Raw genomic sequence first — 25,807 nt, forward strand, 5'->3', positions numbered from 1 at the left:
AGTGCCACCTACAAAGGCTTATACACATAACCTAAATATGAAGAATAATACCTTTTGTGGATTTGAAATCTAGTTCTCTAAGCTCAGGGTAAGAGCAGTGTCTGTTGGATTGCTAAGTAGTTCCAAGTAGATAGAACTGACCCATATGTACAATAGTATTACCCTTTGCCTTAACTTGCTATTTATAGTACTTGGTGTGTCCTTCACATATATCTGTTTTTAATAGGTGTTGCATGCTTGCTTGTAACTGTCTCTCTCTAACTAGACTTGTGGAAGATGAGGAGAGACGTTGGACTGATGAAAACATTGATATGGTAGCTCTGAAACATTTCCCCAACATAGACAAAGAGAAAGCTATGAGCAGACCCATCTTGTACAGCAATTGGCTGTCAAAGGTAAAGAGGGATATCTCAATAGAAGCCTTGATATTGACAGTTGCAGACACGAAGTATCAGAATAAGAGAGTGAATCTTTGCCCACCATTTCTCTTAGGCGGCGCTTCTTCTAGCATACTAAGCACAGTCCATGAAGTGATAGAATTTACCTTTGACAATAAGGATTGCTAACCATTTGGAGCAAACACATTTGATGCAGCATGGCATGATGGGTATCCAGCACATAGCAGAACCTGTCCGGGTACCAAGGGAGTAGAACTGTGAATTTGAAGGCAGAGCATATACCCAAAAAGGGACTCATCTAGAATATTTAGGGTAACAATTGCAGAAAGTATCTTGGGGTCTTGGACTAGTGCAGTTAGAAGATGTAGGTTGTCTCTTTGGCTTGTTTAACAAATAAGCCAATGGTGTCTGTAACCACACTGGCTAACTAATAACTCAAAGGAAGTGCCACCCACTGAGTCACAAGCTTCATTTCCTAGCATCCTGGGTTTCCCTTGGTCTCCCAAGTGGTGTTAGTCAGATCATTGCATAACTTGATCTGAGGTATGACCCAAGGTGGTATGATTGAGTATGCTTGTACTGCACAATCTTGTATCTGGCTATATGCTTTCAGAACAATAAATGCCTATAGTCTACTCATAACGAACAATAATGTCTGATCAATAAACTGTTCATAGCCTTAGATTTCTCCCACCCCCCACCCCCCCGCCACCCAATCCTTTATATGGCTTCAACTGTTGCAGCTGACTTCAAGAAACAATTGTGTAATGCTAATATGTGATTGTAAAGCTCGTCACTCTGAATGTTTTAGGGTTTGCTTTTCAGCGTCCAAGCAGGTATTCATAAATCTACTTCTGTGCCTGCTGGCTAAATGTGCTCCTGTCTGTTTAGACTTATGAAAATGCACTTACCTAATACACTGGGTGCATGTATGTTAACATACCTCAAACCAGTTGAGCCATATGTGTATTCAAATCAGGAATTTGCAGTGATGGTAAAAGTGCCAAGGAGGAGCACAAATACCTATCTACCTGGGAATTTTCTGGCACTTATGGAATATACTGACTTGTATTGCTTCTGAAAGTAAGCAGTAGATCATTTTAAATGCCTTACATTACAGTGGCTCTGCAGACATGATGCATTTTCTATTTGTGCATTGATTTAAATGCAGCATCTGAGCTGTTGTGCAAACTAGTTTTTTTCAACTTAAAGTGAAAGTCTGAACTTTGCTGCTAAGAGGCACAGCACAGAACTCTTAGGTAAGGGGGGAGTGGGGTGAGGTGGGGGGGAACTTAAGGTAGCTTTGAGCCTTAATGGGTTGTCTAAATCGTGCAAGCCAGTTCCCAGGTGCCTGGAGAAATTCTGGGCAACACTGCTGCCATGGCTTGTGACATTACAGGCCCTGCCTGTGGCACATGCTACATCAGAGTCTGAGGGGTTCCCTGTGGCTGTCATCCTCAATTCTTGAGTTGGGAATTTGTGTCACTCTGGCCCTTTATCCAGGACAGAGGGGTCAGCAGGGTGAGAATCTTTCCCTTAGTCTTAAATTCTAGACTGTTAGATCTCTTGCTTACATATTGACCTTCTTATTCTAGGATTATATCCCAGTGGATCAGGAAGAGCTGAGAGACTATGTAAAAGCCAGGCTGAAAGTGTTTTATGAAGAAGAACTTGATGTGCCACTAGTGCTGTTCAATGAACTTTTGGATCATGTGCTAAGAATTGACCGGTAAGCTGAATTTCCAACTCCTGGGTTTGTCTAGTTTGAATTGTAAAACAAATCTGTATTCAGACTAGTCCAGAATGGCACACCGGTTTGTTCTGGTGTTCTGCTTGGGAGAGGCATTCTGTAAAGGGAGCACTGCAAGGTTGGAATTGTAACAGACTGAGAAATATTGCCAATAGTTACTTCAGTGTGTCCCCGAACCAGTCACAGTACTAAAAAAAAAATAATAATACAGGTTAAGTTTGCAAGGAAAGGAAGTTTAGAAATGTTGTGGCTAATTCACAATTTATCAAGCAGTAAACTTACTTGAAGTACCAATCTCTTTCAGAGTCTTCCGCCAGCCTCAGGGTCACTTGCTTCTCATTGGAGTTAGTGGAGCAGGGAAAACGACTCTCTCGCGATTTGTGGCTTGGATGAATGGTTTAAGTGTTTACCAAATAAAGGTTGGTTTAGTTCTATCACTCAACAAAAAAATTGACTGTTAAAGCTTGCAGTTGTCTTGCAGATATTCTGTCTTTGGTAAGATAAATGTATAAACGTAAGTCATTGTGTGGGACGATAAGGGCTAAAAAAGATCAGTAACTATTGCTAAATCTTTATAGGTTCATAGAAAATACACAGGTGAAGACTTTGATGAAGATCTGAGAACGGTCTTCAGACGCTCTGGCTGCAAGAATGAGAAAATAGCGTTTATAATGGATGAGTCAAATGTACTGGATTCTGGATTTGTGGAAAAAATGAATAATCTTCTGGCCAATGGAGAGGTAACTTGAGTAAATCTGTGTAAAGTAGCAGTTATGCAGGGAAAATCAAGCCTTTAAGAAAAATATACTTATTTCCTGGATTAGGTTCCCGGTCTCTTTGAAGGAGATGAATATGCCACCCTTATGACTCAATGTAAAGAGGGAGCACAGAAAGAAGGTTTAATGCTAGATTCACATGAAGAACTGTACAAATGGTTCACCAGTCAAGTTATTCGCAATCTCCATGTTGTGTTCACCATGAACCCATCTTCTGAGGGCCTGAAGGACAGAGCAGCTACTTCTCCATCTCTCTTCAACAGGTAACTAACTTACTTTGTTGTAGGTTAGCTCCCAAACAGAGTATCTTAACACTTCAGGTCTTGTCTTTTTTAATTAAGAATATTGTTAATACCCTCTTGAAAAAAGAAATTTTGGAAGTTGTAATACGTCTTGTCCTGTCTGCAGGTGTGTCTTGAACTGGTTTGGAGACTGGTCAACTGAAGCACTGTACGAAGTTGGCAAAGAGTTTACAAGCAAAATGGATCTTGAGAAGCCAAACTACATTGTGCCAGACTATATGCCAGTTGTGTATGAGAAGTTACCACAACCGCCATCACATAGGGAAGCTATTGTAAATAGCTGTGTATTTGTTCATCAAACCCTTCATCAGGTCTGTTCTGCCATGCTACTCAGATCTCTAATGTCATGTTCTAGTGGACTGACACAAGTTCAGTACAACAGTGTTGCTGCTGTGACAGTTTTGAGTTTAAAAAATCTAGATAGTGTATATATAAAAGATTAGGATTATATAATAACTTTTGACAAACTCTTTTTCCTTTGGAAAGGCTAACGCTCGTCTAGCAAAACGGGGAGGCAGAACTATGGCCATCACACCACGTCGCTATTTGGACTTCATCAACCATTATGTCAACTTGTTCAATGAGAAAAGGAGTGAGCTGGAGGAACAGCAGATGCATTTGAATGTTGGTCTTAAAAAGATCAAGGAAACTGTTGACCAGGTACATACCTTTAAACTTTGCTTTTTAATATAAAATTAGAGCTATTAAAACATTTTAAAATTGAGTTTAGTCTGTACAGACTCTAATCTTACCATTCATGTCAGGTGGAAGAACTGCGTAGGGACTTGAGAATAAAGAGCCAGGAGCAGGAAGTAAAGAATGCAGCAGCTAATGACAAGCTGAAAAAAATGGTGAAGCATCAGCAAGAAGCTGAGATGAAAAAGGTGAAATCAAAGCTTTCTTTACCCTTTGCACATGTACAGTATATTTAGAACTAATATCTTAAAGGTTGCACAATCTTTCTCTTAGGTTATGAGCCAAGACATTCAAGAGAAGCTGCACGAACAGCAAGCAGTAATTGCAGATAAGCAAATGAGTGTGAAGGAGGAGCTAGACAAAGTTGAGCCTGCTGTCATTGATGCTCAGAATGGTAAGTCAACACAAATAACTACAGCATTCCTTCCTTTAGGGGTTTGGGGCTGATCCAAAGGCTCTTGAATTCAGTGGGAGTGCTTCCATTTGCTTCAGTAAACTTTGGGTCCATCCCTTTATCAGCAGTATCTTAATCTTTAGTGTGGCATCAGTAGAAAGAAAATAGTTCACTAGCACTACTGAGCTTCCAAACTTCCAATTATTGCTACTGTAGACTTGCATTCTTAGCAGTATTTTTATTAAACTTTGAGCAATAAACTGTCTTAATGGTTCACTGTTTTTTGCCAAGCTTTGCTAGATTTACTTACTATCTTTCAGTATACCAGGATACATTAGAATAGGAACTCCTGAAACAGGAGTAGGTCAACAAACGCTAGGAAATTTCTGGTGTGCAGTCGTATGGTCCACGTAGTCAGTTAGTCTACAGCACACTAGCTTGCTGTGCACTTAGACACCAGCTTGTTGCTCACTGTTTTCTAGACAAACCCCTAACGTGTTCTGTTTCTGCTGCTGCTGCCTCTTAAGAGATAGCAGTGTCCAGTTCATGGAATTAGTGATTTAATAAACGCTACATAAGTATCGTGAATGGAAATACTACATACAACTTAGTTACTCAAGACTTCGTTACAATGGCTTATCAGTGGGTTGCATAAGAGGAGGAAGGACTTCTAGCTCACTATTTGCCTAGGTATACGGTCTCTCGCTGTAGAGGCACAGCCTTGTTTTTAGGCTCCTTAACTTGTGAACGCAACATAGTTGCCACGTGCAAACTCTTGCTTTTGTAGTAGTGCTTGGAGGCTTCTGATAGTTCAGCTTGCTCTCTCTCACATGAGCATACTGGTGGAGAGTTTTCAAAATGTGGAAACCATTTAGTTTTTACAAGAAATGTTTAATTCGTTTTCGATGTTACCTGAAGCTTGAAAATCTCTCAACAATGTCAATGAAGATTTGCTAATTCCTGTCCTTACTATTTTGCTGTCTTTTCTTCCTTTTTCTCCCCTATCAATACTCTTCCTTTCTCCTGCTTGATCTGGCTTGACCACTGTGATTAACTGTAAAATCAATAAAGCAGCAGCATCTGGTAGAGGTCCATTCTATGGCCAACCCACCTGCAGCACTGAAGCTAGCACTAGAGTCCATCTGTCTACTATTGGGTGAAAGTACAACTGACTGGAAACAGATACGTTCCATCATTATGAGGGAAAACTTCATTCCAACTATTGTAAACTTTTCTGCTGAGAAGATCAGGTGAATAACTGCAGGTACCGAGCTATTGCTGGGAATATAAATAAATTGTTTTATTTCTCTATTTTCACAATAGAAATCTTACTAGTAGTCACAATTGGTGATGTTAGGGTTTGGTTTCTACCTCACAAAAAGCAGAATTCATCTCGTGTGTGTGCAGAATCTCCACCTTTTATGCAGAGAACTAAATATCAAACTCTGTCATATATTCATGAAGATGATGATCTATCAGGGAGTAAATGTGCATCTCAGAGCTAAATTTTCCTCTTAAAATTTTAAAGTATAGTCTGAGTAGCACATACTGCCATCAGAGCACTGGAGTATAGACTATTCCCAGTAATTGAACTTAAATGTCTTTCCTTATCAGGGCTGGCTCCAGGGTTTTGGCTGCCCCAAGCAGCCAAAACAAAAACAAAAAAAAAAGTCGCGATCGCGATCTGCGGCGGCAACTCGGCGGGAGGTCCTTCACTCCCAGGCGGAGTGAGGGACCGTCTGCCGAATTGCTGCTGAATACCTGGACGTGCCGCCCCTCTCCGGAGCAGCCGCCCCAAGCACCTGCTTGAGAAGCTGGTGCCTGGAGCCGGCCCTGTTCATTATTTCCCAGCAGTAGCCTTAAATCCCTGACTGCTGCATGCTGAATACTTTTTTTCATCCCCTTAATAGCTGTGAGCTCTATAAGGAAGGCGCATCTTGTTGAAGTAAGAGCAATGGCCAACCCTCCTGCTGCAGTAAAACTGACTTTAGAATCAATCTGTCTCCTGTTGGGTGAGGAGACAAATGACTGGAAAAAGATCAGACCAGTTATTCTCAGAGATAATTTCATCAGCAGCATTGTCAACTTTAATACTGAAGATCTAAGGTATTGGTTTTAGTTTATCTACTGTAGTAAAGGGGCAACTTCCTCTCAGTAACTCTGCGCTGAGAGATTCAACACTTGCGCACATGCTGTGTCAAACATAACTCTTCTTTTGCAGTGATTCCATCCGGGAAAAAATGAAGAATTTCATGTCAAATCCAAGTTACAATTATGAAATCGTAAACCGAGCATCCTTAGCATGTGGTCCACTGGTAAAATGGGCAATTGCACAGGTAACTCCTCTGCAGTAGATGCGCCAATGTAGAATGCTTCAGTGTTATGTGGGAAATCTAACACCTAGTGATAAGTACTAGTTCTATGGTGCTGAAATATGCAAGGACTCAGAATACGCAGACTTCCATCACTCAAAGATCTATGGAATCTTGTCTAGCTTGCTATTGTAGTGGTAAAAACAGTAATTGGTCTCAAGTGAATGCACAGAGTAAGGTGCTGAATGTTCTTGCATACCTGGTTAACTGTTCCGTGATTAACAGGATCTTGCATTACATTTCATAAGAACTTGTATGTAAAGATTGCAACCCTACAACTTATTTTCAACTGTCTTTTTTGAAAAAGAATCTGTTTTTAATAATAGTGACTAATGGCTGGTCTTTTTGCTCTGTAGCCAGTTTTGTGTACGCACAGACCAGATTTTGTTGCCTGGTTTGATCTCATTTCCTCCACCTGACAAGGGTGGGGAATGTTGTAGAGTAATGTGATCATGTCTTATTGAGGGGAGGGCATCTAGCTCTGAAATAATGTCAATGGCAAGCACAGATGGCATCTCATCCAGCCCTATTCAAAGCCAAGGTTGGTTATTTGTGGGTGTAGGCTTTGGCTGAGGGTTTCCGGGTGGGATTTTAGATGGTTGAGTAGTGTGCCGTTATGGGAAAACGGGAGGGCTTCTTCAGTGGGGGCAGGGGCAGGCTAATCCTAGTGTGCAGGGAAAAGGATACACTAATTTGGTATTTACCCCATAGGGTAAGCTTCCCTCTTCTAGCCTTCCAGACTCATTGCAGGATCTCCCCTGCCTTCATCCTACACTCCCTGAGAGAGAGCTCTGGCATCATCGGCAATTGTCTCTGCACTGCACGATTGAATTTGAAATTTGATTGAAAACTGGAGGCTTCCCAAAGAACATCATTCTCGCTTCAGTGAGATGAATAGTGCAGTTCACACCTCTTGGCTGTTTCAGGCCACCTGCAGACTCACAATAGTGAATCAGTTTAAGTAGAAGACTAGAAACTTAAACTTTTTAAAATGAAAGCCTGAATTCCTAAAATCCTGAGGGGTGCCCTCAATCCATAAAAAAAATTATGCTTGCTGACTTGCATGGTCCCAAGTCAAGTGGTAAGTTCCATTCTAGAAAGTATCTAGAACTGACTGTTCACATGTTTCACAGCTGAATTATGCTGATATGTTGAAGCGAGTAGAACCCCTCCGCAATGAACTACAGAAACTGGAGGATGATGCCAAAGTCAATCAACAGAAAGCTAATGAGGTAGAACAGATGATTCGTGATCTCGAGGCCAGTATTGCTCGCTACAAGGAAGAGTATGCAGTGCTGATTTCAGAGGCTCAAGCAATTAAGGCAGACCTGGCTGCAGTTGAAGCAAAAGTGAGAATCCTTAATGTACCATTTTGTCCATTTTACTGACTTTTCTTTGATGTTTCAGGGGGTGGGAATAGTGGCTTTGAAACATTCTGTATACCTTTCTAACACAGAATGCTTTAATGGCCTCTCTACACAACAGTTTGCCTTTCAATATGTTTCCTCCTTTTGGACTTCTCACAAAGAGCTTTGCCGACCATTGATAAACAGGCCAGAGTGAGGATTGCTCTTCCAGTCACTGCCTATGCTGGCCTGCCAATTAAATTGGCAATCTGTCTGATTAGGACTAGGCTAGCAGGTGGGATGTTACTCAACCAAGGAAAGCTAGCATAGGTGAAGCAAAGCCAGTCTTTCACAAGCACAAAATTCACCCATTAAAATGATCAGTTTTGTAAGTCTCAAATGTGTTTCAGAGGAATTGTGATTACTTAATGTTTTTAATAGAGTTGAGTGTCTGCCTTTTCTCATATTTTAAAACTACCTTGCAGGGTAACTGCTATATTAATGTTCTCTTCAGACAAGACTAGTGAAGTCAGGTCAAACGGTCCATACAAATGTCCTCTTATTTTTTGGTTCCTTGAGCTGCACTGATGGAATCATAGAAATGTAGGGCTGAAAGTGAACTCGAGTCCAGCCCCCTTTGCTGCAGCAGGGTAAAATAAACCTCGTTCATCCTTGACAGGTATCTGTCCAATCTGTTTTTTAAAATGTCCAATAATGGGAATTCCACAACCTCCCTTGGAAGACTATTCCGGTGCTTAACTACTTATAGTTGGAAAGTTTTTTTTTTTCCTCATATCTAATCTATATTTCCCTTGCTGCAGATTAAGCCCCTTGCTTCTCAACCTACCTTAAGTGGACATGGAGAACAATTGATCAGTCCTCTTTAGAACAGCCCTTCACATATTGGAAGACTTTCACCGTGGTTGTCTTTTTCTCGAGGCCAAACATGCCCAGTTTTTTAACCTTTTCTCATAAGACAGGTTTTCTAAACATTTAATCATTTTTGTTGTCCTTCTCTGGAATTTCTCCAACCTGTCCACATCTTTCCTAAAGTGTGGTATCCAGAACTGGACACAGTAATGCAGCTGAGCCCTGATTGCAGTATAGATTGGGACCAGTACCTCCCGTGTCTTACTTACAACACTCCTGTTAATACGTTCCAGAATATTAACCTTTTTTGCAGCTGCACCACATTGATCACTCATGTTCAATTTATGATCCGATATAACCCCCAGATCCTCTTCAGCCTAGCCAGCTAGATCCTAGCCCAGGGGTGGCCAACCTGTGGCTCTGGAGCCCCATGCGGCTCTTCAGAAGTTAATGAGGCTCCTTGTATAGGCACCAACTCCAGGGCTGGACCTACAGGCGCCAACTTTCCAATGTGCCAGGGAGTGCTCACTGCTCAACACCTGGCTCTGCCACAGGTCCTGCCCCCACTCCACCCCTTCCCACCCCCTCCCCTGAGTCTGTCGTGCCCTCGCTCCTCCCTCTCCTGTCCAGAGCCTTCTGCACACCACGAAACAGCTGATCGGGAGGTGCAGGGAGGCGCTGATCCGCAGGGCTGCCGGTGGGCACTAGGAGCAGAGGGTGGGAGGGGGGCGCTCATGGGAGGCTGCTGACATATTACTGTGGCCTTTTAGCAATGTACATTGGTAAATTTTGGCTCCTTCTCAGGCTCAGATTGGCCACCCCTGTCCTAGCCAGTTATTCCCTGTTCTGTAGTTTTGCATTTATTCTTTTTTCCCCTTCCTGAATTTCTCTTGTGGAATTCAGATCAGTTCTCCAATCTGTTGACGGTTGTTTTGCATTCTAATCCTGTTTTCCAAAATGCTTGCAATCCTTCTGTCCCTTTCCGCTACCAGAACCATAAAATTCACAGCCCAAGAATACTAACAACCCAACTTCCAGAGTTGTGCATGCACTCATAGTTGTTTTCTGGACATATGTAATTCTGAAAATTTGGGTTCAAAGTCTGCTGTGTTGGGCACACTTGTCTGTCCGTATAGGTTGCAAATGCGATTAATTATGGGAGCCTTCATTTTGAATAAAGATGTACATTATATTGACCATTCCTTAATTTCTAGGTAAACCGTAGCACTGCTCTCTTAAAGAATCTGTCTGCTGAACGTGAAAGATGGGAGAAGACAAGTGAAACCTTCAAGAACCAGATGTCCACAATTGCAGGAGACTGTTTGCTTTCAGGAGCTTTTATTGCTTATGCTGGGTACTTTGATCAGCAAATGCGACAGAACTTGTTCACTACGTGGTCCCATCACTTGCAGCAAGCAAATATCCAGGTAAAGATTGCTCCACAATTACCAATGTCATGACTACCACAGGTGTTAACATTGATTGTAATGAGTTACTGCTTCATAAAGGGGAAATTACAAGGTGTTCACAAAAAGTAAAGATCAAATTTGATCAAACTTTGGGCTCTCTTTGGGCAAGTAATAATAATGTTTTACTCTTCAGTTCCGTACAGACATTGCAAGGACAGAATACCTTTCCAATGCAGATGAGCGTCTTCGCTGGCAAGCAAGTTCTCTACCTGCAGATGACCTGTGCACAGAAAACGCTATCATGCTTAAGCGGTTTAATAGGTACTTCATTTGTACGATAAGTACAGAATGTATGGGGATAAACTTAACAATGGATTGGTGCACAGAACTCCCACTGAAGTCAATGGAATTTGCACACACCTATCAAAAGGAAAACTTGATTGAAACTTTATCATCCAACTGAATATAAATGCTTTGAGAGAATTTTGAGCGCTGTCTGATATCTACATAGTACCCGTGTTAGCAAATTAAATGCAAGTCTTAATAATCTCCTTCCCTTGTGTTTATAAGCAAAACAACTTGCATTTTTAGTGTACTTCACTATTATACCAACTTAGCTCAAACTGAAACTGTTAGTCTGTATTGACTGAAACAGTAAAGTATCCTTTTGATAATTGTATCTAGTTAGATCATTTAACTATGTTATCTTCTCCAAACAATGACCATGATCTTCCATATTTCATTACATGAGCCTACATTCTCCAAAAAAGGATTTAGAATATTAACTCAACCTGAGTGGACTAAATGGCTTCTATCAGAAGCCTTAAATCAGTCATATGACGGAAATATTTTTTCACTAACTTAGGTATCCACTGATCATTGATCCTTCTGGACAAGCCACAGAGTTCATTATGAATGAATACAAGGACCGTAAGATCATTCGTACTAGCTTTTTGGATGATGCTTTCAGAAAGAACTTGGAAAGTGCACTGAGATTTGGTAACCCTCTACTCGTCCAGGTTAGTCTCTTGTTTACATAAATTAAAAAAAAATTGTGGTTGTATTTCCCAGGAAGTACTCTTGAAATCTTCTCTTGCTGAGGCTTAACAATAAAACTACTCTGGCAATTCTGTGCTTTTCAGGTATTGAATAAATGAAGGTCCTTGTGTAGACAATGGATCAAAATGCAGCAAAGATCATCTTCCTTACCTGTTCTAACCACATTGCTCCCTCTCTCCTACCATATCAAGGTCAAATTTAAAGGCTTTTCTCAGGTGTGCCCCTTGCTACTTAATAATTTGTCACCTATTGTGCCCCTTCTGATTTGACTATCCAGTCTGCTTGTCCACTCCCCTTCAGTGGCTCTTTACAAACCATCCCTTCTGCACACAACAGTCCGTACACTGATCTATAATGCTCCTGTTTTTAAAAAAAAAAAAAATCTTAAAACTCACTTCTATGGATGTCTGTCAGTGTTGAAATAGCTAGGTTGGAGCAGATGGGAGAAGCCAGATTGGCTTGATGAAAATGCAAAAAGGCAAATGTATGCACGTATATAAAAAAGGACATCTGTTTTAGAGATGGCACCCATTTCTGTAGTATCCAAGCACCTCACAACACCTTAAGACAGGGGTGGCCAACCTGTGGCTCTGGAGCCACATGCGGCTCTTCAGAAGTTAATATGTGGCTCCTTGTATAGGCACCGACTCCAGGGCTGGAGCTACAGGCGCCAATGCGCCAGGGGGTGCTTGCTGCTCAACCCCTGCCCCCACTCCCCCCACCCCACACAGCTGATCGGGAGGTATGCGGAGGGAGGGGGAGGTACTGATCGGCAGGGCTGCCGGTGGATGGGAGAACTGATGGGGGGCTGCTGACATATTACTGTGGCTCTTTGGAAATGTACATTGATAAATTCTGGCTCCTTCTCAGGCTCAGGTTGGCCACCCATGCCTTAAGAAATAAGGTTATATTATCCCTATAGCACAGATGGTAAAACTGAGGCACAGATTAATTTACTTTCCAAAGGTGTCGGTCTCCATCACCCTCTTATTGCTTGTGCTCTTAAACTGTGAGGTGTTTGATGCAGGATTCAGGTAGCAATGGTAGCATCACTTCTGATTGGGGCCTCTTGGTGCTACTTATAATCTGATATCTACACAATGAAAACAGAAAAATTAAGAAATCCAAACAGGAAACGTTACTTAGGTATGTAGGTTTCAGAGTAGCAGCCTTGTTAGTCTGTATCCGCAAAAAGAACAGGATGCATCCGAAGAAGTGGGCTGTAGTCCCCGAAAGCTTATGCTCTAATAAATTTGTTAGTCTCTAAGGTGCCACAAGTACTCCTGTTCTTGTTACTTAGGTATGTAATCCATCATCCAAAATGTCTGAATAGTACTTGATCCTAAAAATTAGCTTATTGTATGGGGAATAACATTGGATTAACAGTCGTTACACACATGACCAAATCTTCATGTGGATTACTACTAGACCTTTTCCCAAGCAGGGGAAAAAATGTGATCCAGATCAAACTTTATTCAAGCTTGTTCCAGCACAGGTCCATTTTAGCTACTGTTGTGTTCATTACTCTCACAATTGTATTGCTGTTTAGGATGTGGAGAGCTATGACCCAATTCTGAATCCTGTGCTGAATCGTGAAGTCCGAAGAACTGGAGGTCGAGTGCTTATTACCCTGGGAGACCAAGATATTGACTTGTCACCGTCCTTTGTCATCTTCCTCTCCACCAGAGATCCAACAGTAAGGAATGCTTACAAATTTGTTTAGCTTTCAGCAGGGCAGAACACACATTAAGCCAACAAAATGATCCTGATATTTATTTTGATAGGTTGAATTTCCCCCGGATCTCTGCTCTCGTGTTACGTTTGTCAATTTCACAGTAACTCGCAGTAGTTTACAGAGCCAGTGTCTGAATGAGGTCCTGAAAGCTGAAAGACCAGATGTTGATGAAAAACGTTCTGACCTCCTTAAACTTCAAGGTAGGTTTCTGAAAAATCAAACCATAAAAATGAGTCCTAATTAGTCAGAGAATAAACTTGACAGTCACTCTCTTACTAATATACAGCTATTCTTTTTATAGTTGAGGAATGTGATATTTTGGAATGTTCTGTTTCAAAGCATACAGGAGATATGACAAATGGTATAGAATAAAATGTTTATATAGGTTATATGCAATGCGTGTGATCATAGATCTCAATTTGTTTTACTTAAGGTGAATTCCAACTGCGTTTGCTGCAGTTAGAAAAATCTCTGCTACAAGCTCTCAATGAAGTGAAGGGACATATTTTAGATGACACAATCATAACTACTTTGGAGACCCTAAAGAAGGAAGCAGCAGAGGTCACCAGAAAAGTAGAAGAGACTGATATTGTCATGCAAGAGGTGGAGACTGTATCTCGGCAGTATTTGCCACTTTCTACAGCATGCAGTAGTATCTACTTCACAATGGAATCACTGAAACAGGTTAGATAAAAAACCAAATTTAATCCCTTTCTTCTCACCAGAAATATTCAGTACTGTTAACATTTTTTTCAAAATTATGCTGTACTGTTTAAATTCCAGTTATGACTACATAAGTACATCATGAATTGCAATAACCTCAGTATTTGTCAAACAGTGGAGCCATACGTTCTAAACTCTCTCTCTCTCTTTTTTTTTTTTTTTACTCTTTAGATACACTTCTTATACCGGTATTCTCTCCAGTTTTTCTTGGACATCTATCATAATGTCTTGTATGAGAACCCAAATTTGAAGGGAATTACAGACCATACCCAGCGTCTCTCAATCATCACAAAAGACCTCTTCCAGGTTCAGTATAGAATTTTCATAGACATTGTACTTAGCAAAAATTCTTGTCCTGTGGAAATCTGATTAAGGCTCTTTATAATACAACTAACCGATTACATTTTGTTTTGATAGGTGGCTTTCAATAGAGTAGCTCGTGGCATGTTACATCAGGATCACATAACCTTTGCTATGCTGTTGGCCAGAATTAAACTTAAAGGCACAATTGGGTAAATGTTTGAATCTTTGCTTTTTGAGATGCATCTCAGTTTTCCCATTTACATACATGAAAGCTTTGTATTTGGTGCCTTAAGGTTAACCACTACTTCAGTTGAAGACAGACACTTGGCTAAAATGTACTCTACTTTTAATTTAAGGGAGCCTACGTATGATGCAGAATTCCAACATTTCTTAAGAGGAAAAGAAATTGTACTCAGCACAGCATCTCTCCCAAAGATCAGTGGACTTACAACAGAACAAATGGAAGCTATGATGAGATTGAGCTGCCTTCCTGAGTTTAAGGACCTGGTTTCTAAGGTTCAAGCTGATGAGGCAAGTATCCTGCTTAAGCACTGTCACTGCACTACATTTAGGTTAGACCTATGTTGGGTACTTGCATGGCCCCCCATTGCTATAGTATGAGTGCCTCACCATGTAGCCAACCTCACAACACTCCTATGAGGTAGGGAAGTACTGTTCCCGTTTTACAATTGGGAAGTGAGCCACAGACTAAGTGGCTTGCCAAGTTTACACAGGAAGACTTTTTGAGCAGGTATTCTAACCTGGGTTTTCCCTAGCTAGTGCTCTAACCCCAGGAACAGTCTCCCCTTCTCTGTAGAAACTAGTATATAGTTTCAAGCATTGGGTTTTATTTTACTTAAGTGGACTTCCAGTATCTTCAGTAAAATGCAGTATGTTTTTAGTTTTGGTTGGGGTTTTTGCTGCAATAAAACCCCCAGTCAGTATCAAGACCTTATAATGGTAGGCTCTGTATCCATATGTGTATAGAAAGTCCCTGTTCTGAAGATCTTACAGCTGGAATGGAATCCTAAGTGTCATGTACAATGCATCATAATTAATATTTCTTTCAATACAGCAATTCTGTATCTGGTTGGAGAGCAGTTCACCAGAGCAGACTGTGCCATACATTTGGTCTGAAGAAAAACCTGCAAGTAAGTTCAGTTGCACTTTTACCCTGGCAATTGCCTTGCTACCAATTTAAGTCTTGAATAGAATAGACCTTCATTGAAGTCTTAGAATTTAGCACTTATGAAAACTGCAAGTTTGATAGGATTGAAAATGGAAGTCTTCAATCCACAAAACAATTGCAGCATGAGTAATGACTGTGCAGCCTGTCCCTGACTCTACCCTACCATGGGGTCTTTGCCCCAAGATGGGGCATTGTCTTGATATCACCCTCAGACTGACCACAAAAAGGTGTCAGTTACTTGGTATCAGAATTTTTACATGAGTGCAGTTTCCTTGCAAATGTAAGTAAAAGAGGCAAATTCAAATATTCTCTTCAAAACACTGTTAAAATTGGCTCCAGTGTAGTCAGTGTGGTGCCCTGCAACAGGAACAAACTACCCTACAATTCATTGTACGTAGACCGTTGAATGGGCATCTGTGCCTTTTGGTCATTGCCAGCCTGGTCTAACTCAGTGCTCTGTAACAGTCCTCTGTAAAAGGCTCTCTTATTACAAGTTTTGCTGACCTTGCCTGGTCTCCTGGTAGAACTATTGCTACCTCTGCGCGCCCTCCCCTTCCCCCCCCCCCCCCACTTCTGTATTAACAGTTCATGCTAAGTGTAGATATTTGTAGGTGGCTAGAAAGAAACTAAAGCTCTGGATTGGAGAAAAATTAAAAGAAAACTGCCACTCTTTTGCTTAATCTTGCCCATCTGTAAGATCACATGGGACAGCACTTGTAGGCAAAATTTGTTTGAAATAGGCTATTTATAATGAGTATTTCTTTGACACAGCTGTCTAATTGCTATAAATTGTTACTAACCAACTTTTTTTCTAAAGGTTGCTCACTTTTAGTAGCTGCTGTAAAACTCTTTGGCTATGGGATCAGAATTTGCATAAGATAAACTACACTAATTTCCCGTAGTGCTTTTATCACTGGAGCATATAGGTTTCAAATGATAGCTAAACAGTCAGTAGATCTGGACAAAATCTTAACAAGGGATACTGTCAAGCTAAAAATTTTCTATTACAAATATCAGTTTAATTATTTGCCTTAATAGTCTAGCATTCTTCATGTCTTATGTATTACACTATATTGCCACACTTCAGTTACAGATGCTGCAGGAAAGCGTTTTTCTTTGCTGAAATATCTAGAGAATTCATGGCAACACGTTTATAGGCTTTAGATTATGTATATGAACTCATTGCGGAAGCATCCAAAGGCCCTAATCAAATTAGGGTATTTTTGTACTAGACACTGAAGAGCTCGCAACCTGAAAAGAGTATTGTGTGTAAGCCTAATAGTCACATTGATAGATATGCCTAGGTCAGTTTAAGATAACCTTCTTGGGACAGAGTTAATTTTGATTGTCAGATTGATTTACGTCAATTACCATTATGTGAATTTGAATCTAGAGTCCTGCATTTAGCAACTTGCATCTCAGTCTTTAAAAGCTGTAGTTGTTTTGCCAAGTCTTTTCTTTCTTCTCCAATTATTTGATTAACACAGTTCAAGGATTGGGAAGGAAAGATCAAAATGTTGAGTTATGATCTGTTAAGCTTCAGGAACAAACACACTTTTTTTTTTCTCATTTTAGCACCTATTGGGCAGGCCATTCATCGTTTACTCTTGATCCAGGCATTCCGTCCAGATCGTCTGCTGGCCATGGCACATGCCTTTGTTTCAGCAAACCTTGGCAAATCCTTTATGTCTATTATGGAGCAGCCATTAGATCTGAAACACATTGTAGATACTGAGGTAAATTATAGGAATGAAAATACTTTAAAACATGACATAGTATTGAGGGCATAAATCTCTGGTGGTGGTGGCACATCAGACTGCTCTACCTCAGTTTGAGGAAATGGGTGTCCGTTATATGCTTCAGCACTGAAAGAAGAGTACAGTAACTCCTCACTTAACGTTGTGGTTATGTTCCTGGAAAATGCGACTTTAAGCGAAACGATGTTAAGCAAATCCAATTTCCCCATAAGAATTAATGTAAATGAGAGGGTTAAGTTCCAGGGAAATTTTTTAGCTAAAACTATTGCAGTATAACCCAATTTACTAACTATGCTGAACAGTTTATTACAGTAGCATAAGGGATGAAGGGAATTTATCTTCCCCCGCAGATTTGGGGGAGGTGCATAATTATCAATATGGCTTATTCTTATGGTAATTGTGAATGTTTTGTTTAAATGTCTTGGATTGTAGGTGAAACCTAATACTCCTGTACTGATGTGTTCTGTACCTGGCTATGATGCCAGTGACCATGTTGAAGATCTTGCCACTGAACAAAACACACAGATTACCTCTATTGCTATAGGTAAGAATACATTATCGTTAGGTTCGGCAGAACTTGACTTTCATTTTTTTTATAATTTTTGACAGATGCTGATGTTTGGTTTAAGAACACTTAAAGGTTTAAAATTTTCAATTGAGGGAAATCACGGTGGGGAGACAATTTATTTAATGACAGACATTGGGATTCAAAAAGTTAAAGCTTTATCACCATAAACACAAATTGTCAACATCACTTGTCAAAATATACAAAGTAAATATACTTAAATCTGTCTTCAAGCAGCATTTTTCTTGTTTGGCTGTCTGTAAATCTTTATTGTTGATTCAAATTTTCTTTTTCATTTTTGTGTGTGTGCATGGTGAAATTAACATTTACTAATTTAAAAAAAGCAAATTGTTGCAGGCATAATTATCATGTTTGTCTTATTTCTTACCACCTCATATAAACATATAATTTAAGCCAATTAAGTTTCTAGTGCTAACCATAACCTTCTGCTTGTAGGCTCTGCTGAAGGATTTAATCAAGCCGATAAGGCAATAAACACAGCAGTGAAATCTGGCAGGTATGCATAGGCATGCGCACGGGGTGTGCCCAGGCACACCCTAATGCAGGGGTGGGAAAATGGCCCACTCTCCCGACGTGGCAAGCCATGGGGTCCGCGCTCCTGGCCCGGAGCGCCTGGCTGAGCACAGCAAGTCGCTGGCACCTCCCCCGCCTTCCCTCCTCCCCTGGAGCCATGCTGCTGCGCGCGCAGTGCTCTGGGGGCCAGGGCTGCGCGCTCCTGTGGGGAAGTGTTTGGCTCTGCGGGGAGGCAGACATGCTCCCTGCTCATCAGGAGCCATTCCGCCGCGTGCGCAGCATTTTGAGGGGCGGGGCTGCCAGCTCCTGCGGGGCAGCGTGTCTGGCTCTGCGCGGAGCCAAACATGCTGCTAGGAGCCTCATGGTAAGGAGTCCGGGTCTGGGGGGGTTGGATAAGGGGTGGGGCAGTCAGGGGACAGGGAGCAGGGTGAGTTGGATAGGGGTTGGGATCCCGGGGAGGGTGGTTAAGGGTGGGGGGTCTCTGGAGGGGGCAGTCAGGGAGTAGGGGGGGTTGGATGGGGCATGGGAGTCCCGGGGTCTGTCAGGGGGTGGCTAGGGGTCAGGGCAGTCAAGGGACAGGGAGCAAGGAGGGTCCTGGGGGGACTGTTAGGATGGGGGGGGTCTTTGGAGGGGGTGGTCAGGGACAAGGAGCTGGGGGGTTGCGGGTTCTGAGGGGGGCAGTCAGGGAGTGGGAAGTAGGAGGGAGTGGATGGGGGCGGAGCTAGGGCAAGGCTCAATGTGTGCACACCCTAATGAAATGTGCTGTGCACGCCTATGCAGGTATGTTTTGTCCCTCTTTTTATAGAAGTAGAACTGTGAATAACATAAGTTAGTTACTGTTCTGTTACCATATTCTTGTAGGTGGGTGATGCTAAAGAATGTCCATCTGGCTCCTGGTTGGTTGATGCAGCTAGAGAAGAAGCTGCATTCTTTACAACCTCATGCTTGCTTCAGACTTTTCCTTACAATGGAGATAAATCCCAAGGTAACTGAAATCAAGTTCGGCTTCGACTGGCACAGCAAGTAGTGTGTAGTGCTGTTCCAATGTCCACTGTTACAAGAATCCCACCAACCAGGGCAGCATTCCCCATGATGGCCTTAGTTTGCCAGGGGAAAGGGTGCATTTTGGAATGAATCTGCAGGAGTAGGAACAAATGTCACCAAAATCCTGCCTGATGCTTTCTAGGGTATTGCTCACCCCGTTCCTAGTAATGTCAAGTGCTTTGTAAATATCCTGTTTCCATGCTTACGTAGGGAAGAAAAGGCTGCCTACATCTTCCTACTTTCTACTAAGAAAAGGAAAGGATGGGAATTGGCCATTAGTACTTACAACATGAGCATCATACTTTAACATGAATTAAGTCCATACTGCTCGTAGTTTTGGCATCTTATTGCAAGAGGGAGGATACTCTGTTGCAATAAAAAACTTAGTGTAGGTTAAACTTGTTCAAAATATCACATTCCTCGTAGACAAGAGCATTCTTCGGGTATAACTTGTGTTGATGCTCTTCTATCCTAGGTGCCGGTGAATTTGCTGCGTGCTGGTCGGATCTTTGTGTTTGAACCTCCACCTGGTGTAAAGGCGAACATGCTGAGGACGTTCAGTAGTATTCCTGTTTCTAGAATATGCAAGGTGAGGCGATGGTTTCTGTGTAGTTATGGGGAACTCGGAAACTGAAAACTGTTTATGAAAGTTTCTTTTTAACTTCATAGCTTTCAGTTGGTCTATCATACATTAATATCAGAAGGCATAACATTAGTTTACTGTAAAGCAACCAGCTTTTCAGAGGCTTTCACTTTACCCTGATTAAAACATGAATGGCATGTAAGGAAGCAATCTGTTAAGCTTTTTGTGATCTGATGCATTAAAACCTGGAGATACTGTGCTACTAAACATTTGATATTCACCAGCACTGTAGCCAGCCTGGTTTCTTTTTTAATAAATTCTGATCACTTTGGTTTTAGTGTGGAGAAATAATGCATTTTCTTTTTCCCATCCTAGTCTCCAAACGAACGTGCTCGTTTATATTTCCTCCTTGCCTGGTTCCATGCCATCATTCAAGAACGTTTGCGATATGCTCCCCTGGGCTGGTCCAAGAAATATGAATTTGGTGAATCTGATCTGAGATCTGCCTGTGACATAATAGATACATGGCTGGATGATGCAGCAAAGGTAATTGAATTTTTTGCTCTGTCAATCTTTTTTTTTTTTTTTTTTTTTTAATACTAAGTAACATTTGGATTACTTGTGGTTACTGTTCAACGAAGGGCAGATTAATCTGAAACACTGACGAGATTAGCTGGTAGCAAGTGTAACCCTTTTGCCCATCTGAGTTGGCAGCAACAAGGGCCGGGTTCAGTATCTAGGGGTTCCGTTTCAATAACACAATGCTAAACGGGCTCAAGCCCCAGCCCAATGACCTGGGACAATTACATACCATCCCCCCCACCCCGGGCGCCTCTAAGAGGCAATACTTCCCCTCTCGCAAGCACGGAGTCTGAGTGTAGCAAAGTCCTTTTAATAAAGGAAGGAAACAATGTGGCATTATGTTGGAGAAACACCACAAAAAGGTCTCATAACACAAACCATGAGCAAAAGACTCATCCCCAAGTAAGTTTGGCAGTGTCCTTTTCCCCTCAGGGTCTTAAGTCCAGCAACCCAAAAATTCCTGTTCCTGGTCAGTGCAGCCCAGAGTTCAAAAGTTTATCTGTAGAGTTTTACCTCCCAGCCTGGGTGGAAATGGGTGAGTGGGGGTATTAAGGGGCACCTTACGTGGTCCGAGGCCGAGTGCCCCACCTCTCCGTGGGGTTCTGCTGCAGCCTTCACCGCGAGCCATTCCGCCAGCCACGCAGCTCCAGCCATCCCGCGAACTGCTCCGCTCCGCCAGCTGTCCCGTGAGCCACTCCAACTGTCTCACAAACTGCTCTGCCAGCCACTCAGCAATATATCTTCAGCCACTCCACTCCACTCCACTACTTAACACAGCACTCAGTGATTTCAGCTCTTAGTCATTTTAGCTCTTTAGTGATTTCAGCTTATAGGGGAGCCTCAGTGCTGGTGCATCATTGGCCCAAAGTGAATTCAGCTCAGCAGCCTATAACTAGACATCCTAATGGAATCAAAATTAGCTCTGATATTTCACAGTGGAGGGGGGGGTGCAGTTGGTGTTTCAGGCCCTCAAAGGGGGCCCACACCACCAAACACAAATGCCTGTCCCTAGCCTCTCTCAATTCACTGGGTTTTGGAACCCAGGTCCCTTGTCTAGCGAGTTCTGCTTAGTTGATGACGAGTCCCTCTGTCATAAAACAGTTCCACTGTCCTTGATTCACATAATCAGGGTAACAACACTTTATTCTTCCTGCCCCAATAATGGAGAAACAGGGGATCCCACAGTAGCCAAAGTGACCATTTGGGCAGGCAATCCTTCATGTTAGGCAGCGTGGGTGTGCCCATGCAAACGAGATCAGCCCCTAAAGTCCTTTTCCATGGCTCACCACCAAATGTCAGGGTAGAGCTCATCCTGACTAAATATCAAACTGTTTGTTTGATTTTGGCTTTCATTAAACTGTCCAAACTCGATTTTCCTATTTTTATGGGGAATCTTCACATTCTAATTAAATTGTCTTTGCTGTCAGGGCCGCCAAAACATTTCACCTGATAAGATCCCATGGTCTGCTCTGAAGACATTGATGGCACAGTCCATTTATGGAGGTCGCATTGATAATGAATTTGATCAGCGTCTGCTAAACACTTTCCTGGAGCGTTTGTTTACCACTTTGAGCTTTGATAGTGAATTCAAACTGGCTTGCAAGGTTGATGGACATAAGGATATACAAATGCCAGATGGAATCAGGTATTTTTTTCAACCTCAAATATCAGTTGGTCTCACCTTAGTAGCTTGCTTTCCTTCTGAGAAGCTGGACTCTAAATTGTACTTTTTCCATTGGTATTTAGCCAGGCAACGTATTCCTGGTTGCCTATTCAAATACGTGAGATTATGGATAATTAATTTAGTTCAATTTACTGCCACAACTTTCACTTGCAGACGTGAAGAATTTGTCCAATGGGTTGAGTTGCTGCCAGACACACAAACCCCATCCTGGCTTGGTTTACCAAACAATGCAGAAAAAGTTCTTCTCACCACACAGGGTAAAACTTGTATTTGACTTTCTTGTGTGCTTACAGGTTATGTAAACTTCAAACTCTTCAGCATTTAAAAAAATTAAAAAATAGATGAGACACAAGTATCTTTTTGAGTGACACTAAATAGTAAAGTTACAAGTATCTCAATGTGTATTAACTATATCAGCCTCCACAAAATAACTAATAAATGTCTATGAATTCTTAAAGTTGAAAGTAACTTGCTTAGAATTTCATCGGTAGACAGGAAGATACTACACAAGTGAGACTGACTTTTACTTCTAGTTCTAAGGAAGGTTACTCACGTTTAATAGTATACGTGAGAATTATTTTTAAATAAGTGGCAATCACAGAAGTGTTTAAATGTAATCCACTAATGTATCTTTAAACCTTTCCTTATCCTGATATCCCAACACTTTTTTTTGTGTGGCTCTGCTTACTTTATTCTTTGGTTCAGGTATTGATATGATCAGTAAAATGCTGAAAATGCAGATGCTAGAGGATGAGGATGATCTAGTTTATGCAGAAACTGGGAAGAAGGCAAGAACAGATTCAACTTCAGATGGGCGTCCATCCTGGATGAGAACACTGCACACCACAGCCTCCAACTGGTTCCACCTTATCCCACAAACTCTAAATCATCTTAAACGAACAGAGGAAAATATTAAGGTGATGATTAAGATTTCCAAATACATATTTTGGTCTGCAAAAGAGTAAGGGTTATGCAAATGTGGGTGAGGTATCCTACTCAGATTACAGCTTGAAAATAGTCTCTCTAGATCTAAATAGTATAGCAGACTTTGAAACAAGACATTGTTTCCTTTTCTTTGCTATAATTCAGTTTAAGAAATTATGACAGAGTAACACTTACATTTGGTTGGGAAGGTATCATGTAGAAGAGTTTGTTTATAGTCTCTTGCTTCCTAAGCCAGGGTGCTGTAAGTGCGACATCATACACACCACATGCTGATCACGCAAGTGAACTGAAGAGTGTATGTGGGCTCAAAGGTAGTATCACTGGTCGGTCCTCATTGGAAAGATGGGTGGTAGCTAACACTGAGGCTTCTGCTAATTGGGAGTGGGGACTAATAATGAAAGGGAGCCATAAAGCTCTGAGGGCTAATATGAGACAGGTTGTTTTACAGTTGACTCTCCATAATCTCTCTTAATTTCTAGGTTGTTGAATAATTCAGACGGATTATATATTCAACTTCTCTGTTTAGATCAAGTTAGACTTGGGCTCTGGACATAGATACAGAAAGGAACAGGAATTTTTAGTAATCAGACCAAACTGCAGCAGGCAGTTTGCATGCTGTTGTTCCCCCCTACAGTTGGCGTCAGTAGGGAATGAAGTACTTGCTTTGATTCCCTTAAACTACCATCTGTGAGGCAGCTGCGTCTTTGGGGTGGATGGAGGAAATGACTGCATCAGTTGATGATAATGCATGTGGGATTTGGGCAGCCAACTAGTGCCCTTCAGTGTTGCAAGGCTAAGTTAGTTTTCCCACCAGAAGACGTTCATCTTGTTGTTTCCTCATTTTTCTTGCTTAAACAAGGATCCGTTGTTCCGATTCTTTGAGAGAGAGGTGAAAATGGGAGCCAAATTACTTCAGGATGTCCGTCAGGATCTTGCAGATGTGGTTCAGGTTTGCGAAGGCAAGAAGAAACAGACCAACTACTTGCGTACACTTATAAACGAATTGGTGAAAGGTATGAGACTTCAAACAAGCTTCTCTTTTTAGAATGCTTTCCAAGTAATCCTGTTGCATCAGTTGATGTCTTTTCTCATTTCCAGCACTGACCGGGTAAAAGAGACAGCACTATTCTTGCCTAATACAAAATTCTGAAAGTCAAAATGGTGAGGTTGGTCCTGTGACATATATGAACTGCAGTATTGCCAATCTAAGCATTCAAATAGAGTGCAATTGGCTTAAAAATTGGGGTGTGTTTTTTTTTTCAAGTCAGTCTAGGTTTTTGCCTTTGGGGTTCACTTGGATTGTGGTTTTTAACCTTGTGCTGCAACTGGGGGAGCTAGAAACCATTTAAATGAAAGATAAAACTTTCATGTTACTGTCCAGGAGCTGGAGATTTAAGTAAGACCGCTATACTGTGTGACTTGGAAGGGAATTGAGAGTTGGCAGCACTAAAACTGAGACGTATCAAAAAATAAGATTTTGCTGAGTTTGAAACAAACAGTTGGAGCCTGATATTATTGACCGTAAACCAGTTTCAATCAAAACCTTAAGTTTTAAGCACTCACTTGTAACAAAATTATCAGAGGAACTCCAGAAGATACCCTGGCTTTATTTTCTCTGCTCATATATTTGGCAGTGTGATGAGAAGGGGACATGTTGTACCAATATAGTGGAATATGCTGGTGGTTGAGATACTGATTTAAGCAGAACTATTGTACAGTGAATTAATAAAATATTCTTTGCCTTGTGACCTGAGGATAAAGGTGGTGGTACTCTGTGCAGTAACTCCTTAAAGTGGGTGTCTTCCATGTTGCAAAAGGCTTAATTCTAAAATTAGCTTTGACGTATTTTGCAACCTGATATATATGCAGTTGAACTTACTAACATATCCTGGAAGACATTCATTAGTAAGTTGTACTTCAGACAGTAATTTCTGTTTAAATATTGATCTGCAGAACACATTTTAGAAAACTAAGTAGCTTTCTATAATGTCATGAAACTCTGTCTTTCAGTTCATGTTACTCTTCTACTCTCTGGTCCCAGATAGGTTAGAACCCCACTGTGCTTGGTGGTATAAAAAAAACTGTTGTAAAACACAGTAATAGCGAAGTGGCTGCCACTGAAAGGGTAAAATTGCATTTGGAAATCATGTGTAATCCAACTCATACCCATACAGAGCTCTTATCTTGGATATGTCTTCTCTAGGTATTCTGCCTCGTAGCTGGTCTCATTACACTGTACCTGCTGGCATGACTGTTATTCAGTGGGTGTCTGACTTCAGTGAACGCATTAAACAACTGCAGAATATTTCCCAGGCAGCTGCTTCTGGTGGAGCAAAAGAACTAAAGGTATCCATCTTGTGTTTTATTGCCGTTCTCATTAAAGGCTTTTCTGCAATTCTGAGAAATCAGGGTTACATGAGTCTGTAACTGCTTATATCTAACTGTTAGTGTAAAAAGTATTGAAACTCTTTAGCTAAGGAGCTTATCAGAAATCTTACCTGGACACCCCTTCAAACATGCTTGTATATTATGGTGTTCCTGAATGACTTCCTGTGTTTAAAAATTGCCATTTTCCAAATCTAGCTACAGATCATGCACACAGCATAGTTGCTACAATGGGAAAAAACAGCTAGCCTATATCTACACTACAGCTGAGATCTACACTCGGAGATCGATCCACTGGCGGTCGATTTAGCGGGTCTAATGAAGACCCGCCAAATCGACATCCGATCACTCTCCAGTCGACCCCCTGTACTCTAACCCCGACAAGAAGAGTAAGGTAAGTCGACGG

At 41.4% G+C, this 25,807-nt stretch overlaps 2 protein-coding genes across 3 annotated transcripts in view; one reads left to right on the top strand and one right to left on the bottom strand.

Annotated features, from left to right (window-relative positions):
* Window positions 1-25,807, bottom strand: part of LOC135983199 (uncharacterized) — a 372,285-nt gene that overhangs the window by 198,298 nt on the left and 148,180 nt on the right. The window lies entirely within an intron of this gene.
* LOC101950650 (cytoplasmic dynein 1 heavy chain 1-like) overlaps window positions 1-25,807 on the top strand; it is an 82,998-nt gene that overhangs the window by 52,061 nt on the left and 5,130 nt on the right. The window contains exons 43-75 of one of the 2 annotated variants that reach the window (XM_065593601.1): window positions 266-395; window positions 1,994-2,127; window positions 2,453-2,567; window positions 2,727-2,888; window positions 2,973-3,187; window positions 3,333-3,537; window positions 3,713-3,886; window positions 3,991-4,110; window positions 4,196-4,316; window positions 5,371-5,566; window positions 6,538-6,652; window positions 7,822-8,037; window positions 10,119-10,331; window positions 10,507-10,634; window positions 11,179-11,332; window positions 12,922-13,068; window positions 13,157-13,307; window positions 13,541-13,791; window positions 14,002-14,136; window positions 14,248-14,342; window positions 14,490-14,664; window positions 15,209-15,284; window positions 16,898-17,058; window positions 17,512-17,623; window positions 18,101-18,161; window positions 19,040-19,163; window positions 19,698-19,811; window positions 20,181-20,351; window positions 21,815-22,032; window positions 22,225-22,328; window positions 22,777-22,988; window positions 23,876-24,029; window positions 25,220-25,362. In XM_065593601.1, the coding sequence (XP_065449673.1) occupies window positions 266-395; window positions 1,994-2,127; window positions 2,453-2,567; window positions 2,727-2,888; window positions 2,973-3,187; window positions 3,333-3,537; window positions 3,713-3,886; window positions 3,991-4,110; window positions 4,196-4,316; window positions 5,371-5,566; window positions 6,538-6,652; window positions 7,822-8,037; window positions 10,119-10,331; window positions 10,507-10,634; window positions 11,179-11,332; window positions 12,922-13,068; window positions 13,157-13,307; window positions 13,541-13,791; window positions 14,002-14,136; window positions 14,248-14,342; window positions 14,490-14,664; window positions 15,209-15,284; window positions 16,898-17,058; window positions 17,512-17,623; window positions 18,101-18,161; window positions 19,040-19,163; window positions 19,698-19,811; window positions 20,181-20,351; window positions 21,815-22,032; window positions 22,225-22,328; window positions 22,777-22,988; window positions 23,876-24,029; window positions 25,220-25,362 (5,002 nt within the window). Of the gene's footprint in view, window positions 1-265; window positions 396-1,993; window positions 2,128-2,452; window positions 2,568-2,726; window positions 2,889-2,972; window positions 3,188-3,332; window positions 3,538-3,712; window positions 3,887-3,990; window positions 4,111-4,195; window positions 4,317-5,370; window positions 5,567-6,226; window positions 6,423-6,537; window positions 6,653-7,821; window positions 8,038-10,118; window positions 10,332-10,506; window positions 10,635-11,178; window positions 11,333-12,921; window positions 13,069-13,156; window positions 13,308-13,540; window positions 13,792-14,001; window positions 14,137-14,247; window positions 14,343-14,489; window positions 14,665-15,208; window positions 15,285-16,897; window positions 17,059-17,511; window positions 17,624-18,100; window positions 18,162-19,039; window positions 19,164-19,697; window positions 19,812-20,180; window positions 20,352-21,814; window positions 22,033-22,224; window positions 22,329-22,776; window positions 22,989-23,875; window positions 24,030-25,219; window positions 25,363-25,807 lie in introns of both variants that reach the window. The other variant, XM_065593600.1, reaches the window with a different exon arrangement.

The sequence above is a fragment of the Chrysemys picta genome, chromosome 4, assembly GCF_011386835.1.
Source record: "Chrysemys picta bellii isolate R12L10 chromosome 4, ASM1138683v2, whole genome shotgun sequence".
In the NCBI taxonomy this organism is placed as follows: domain Eukaryota; kingdom Metazoa; phylum Chordata; order Testudines; family Emydidae; genus Chrysemys; species Chrysemys picta.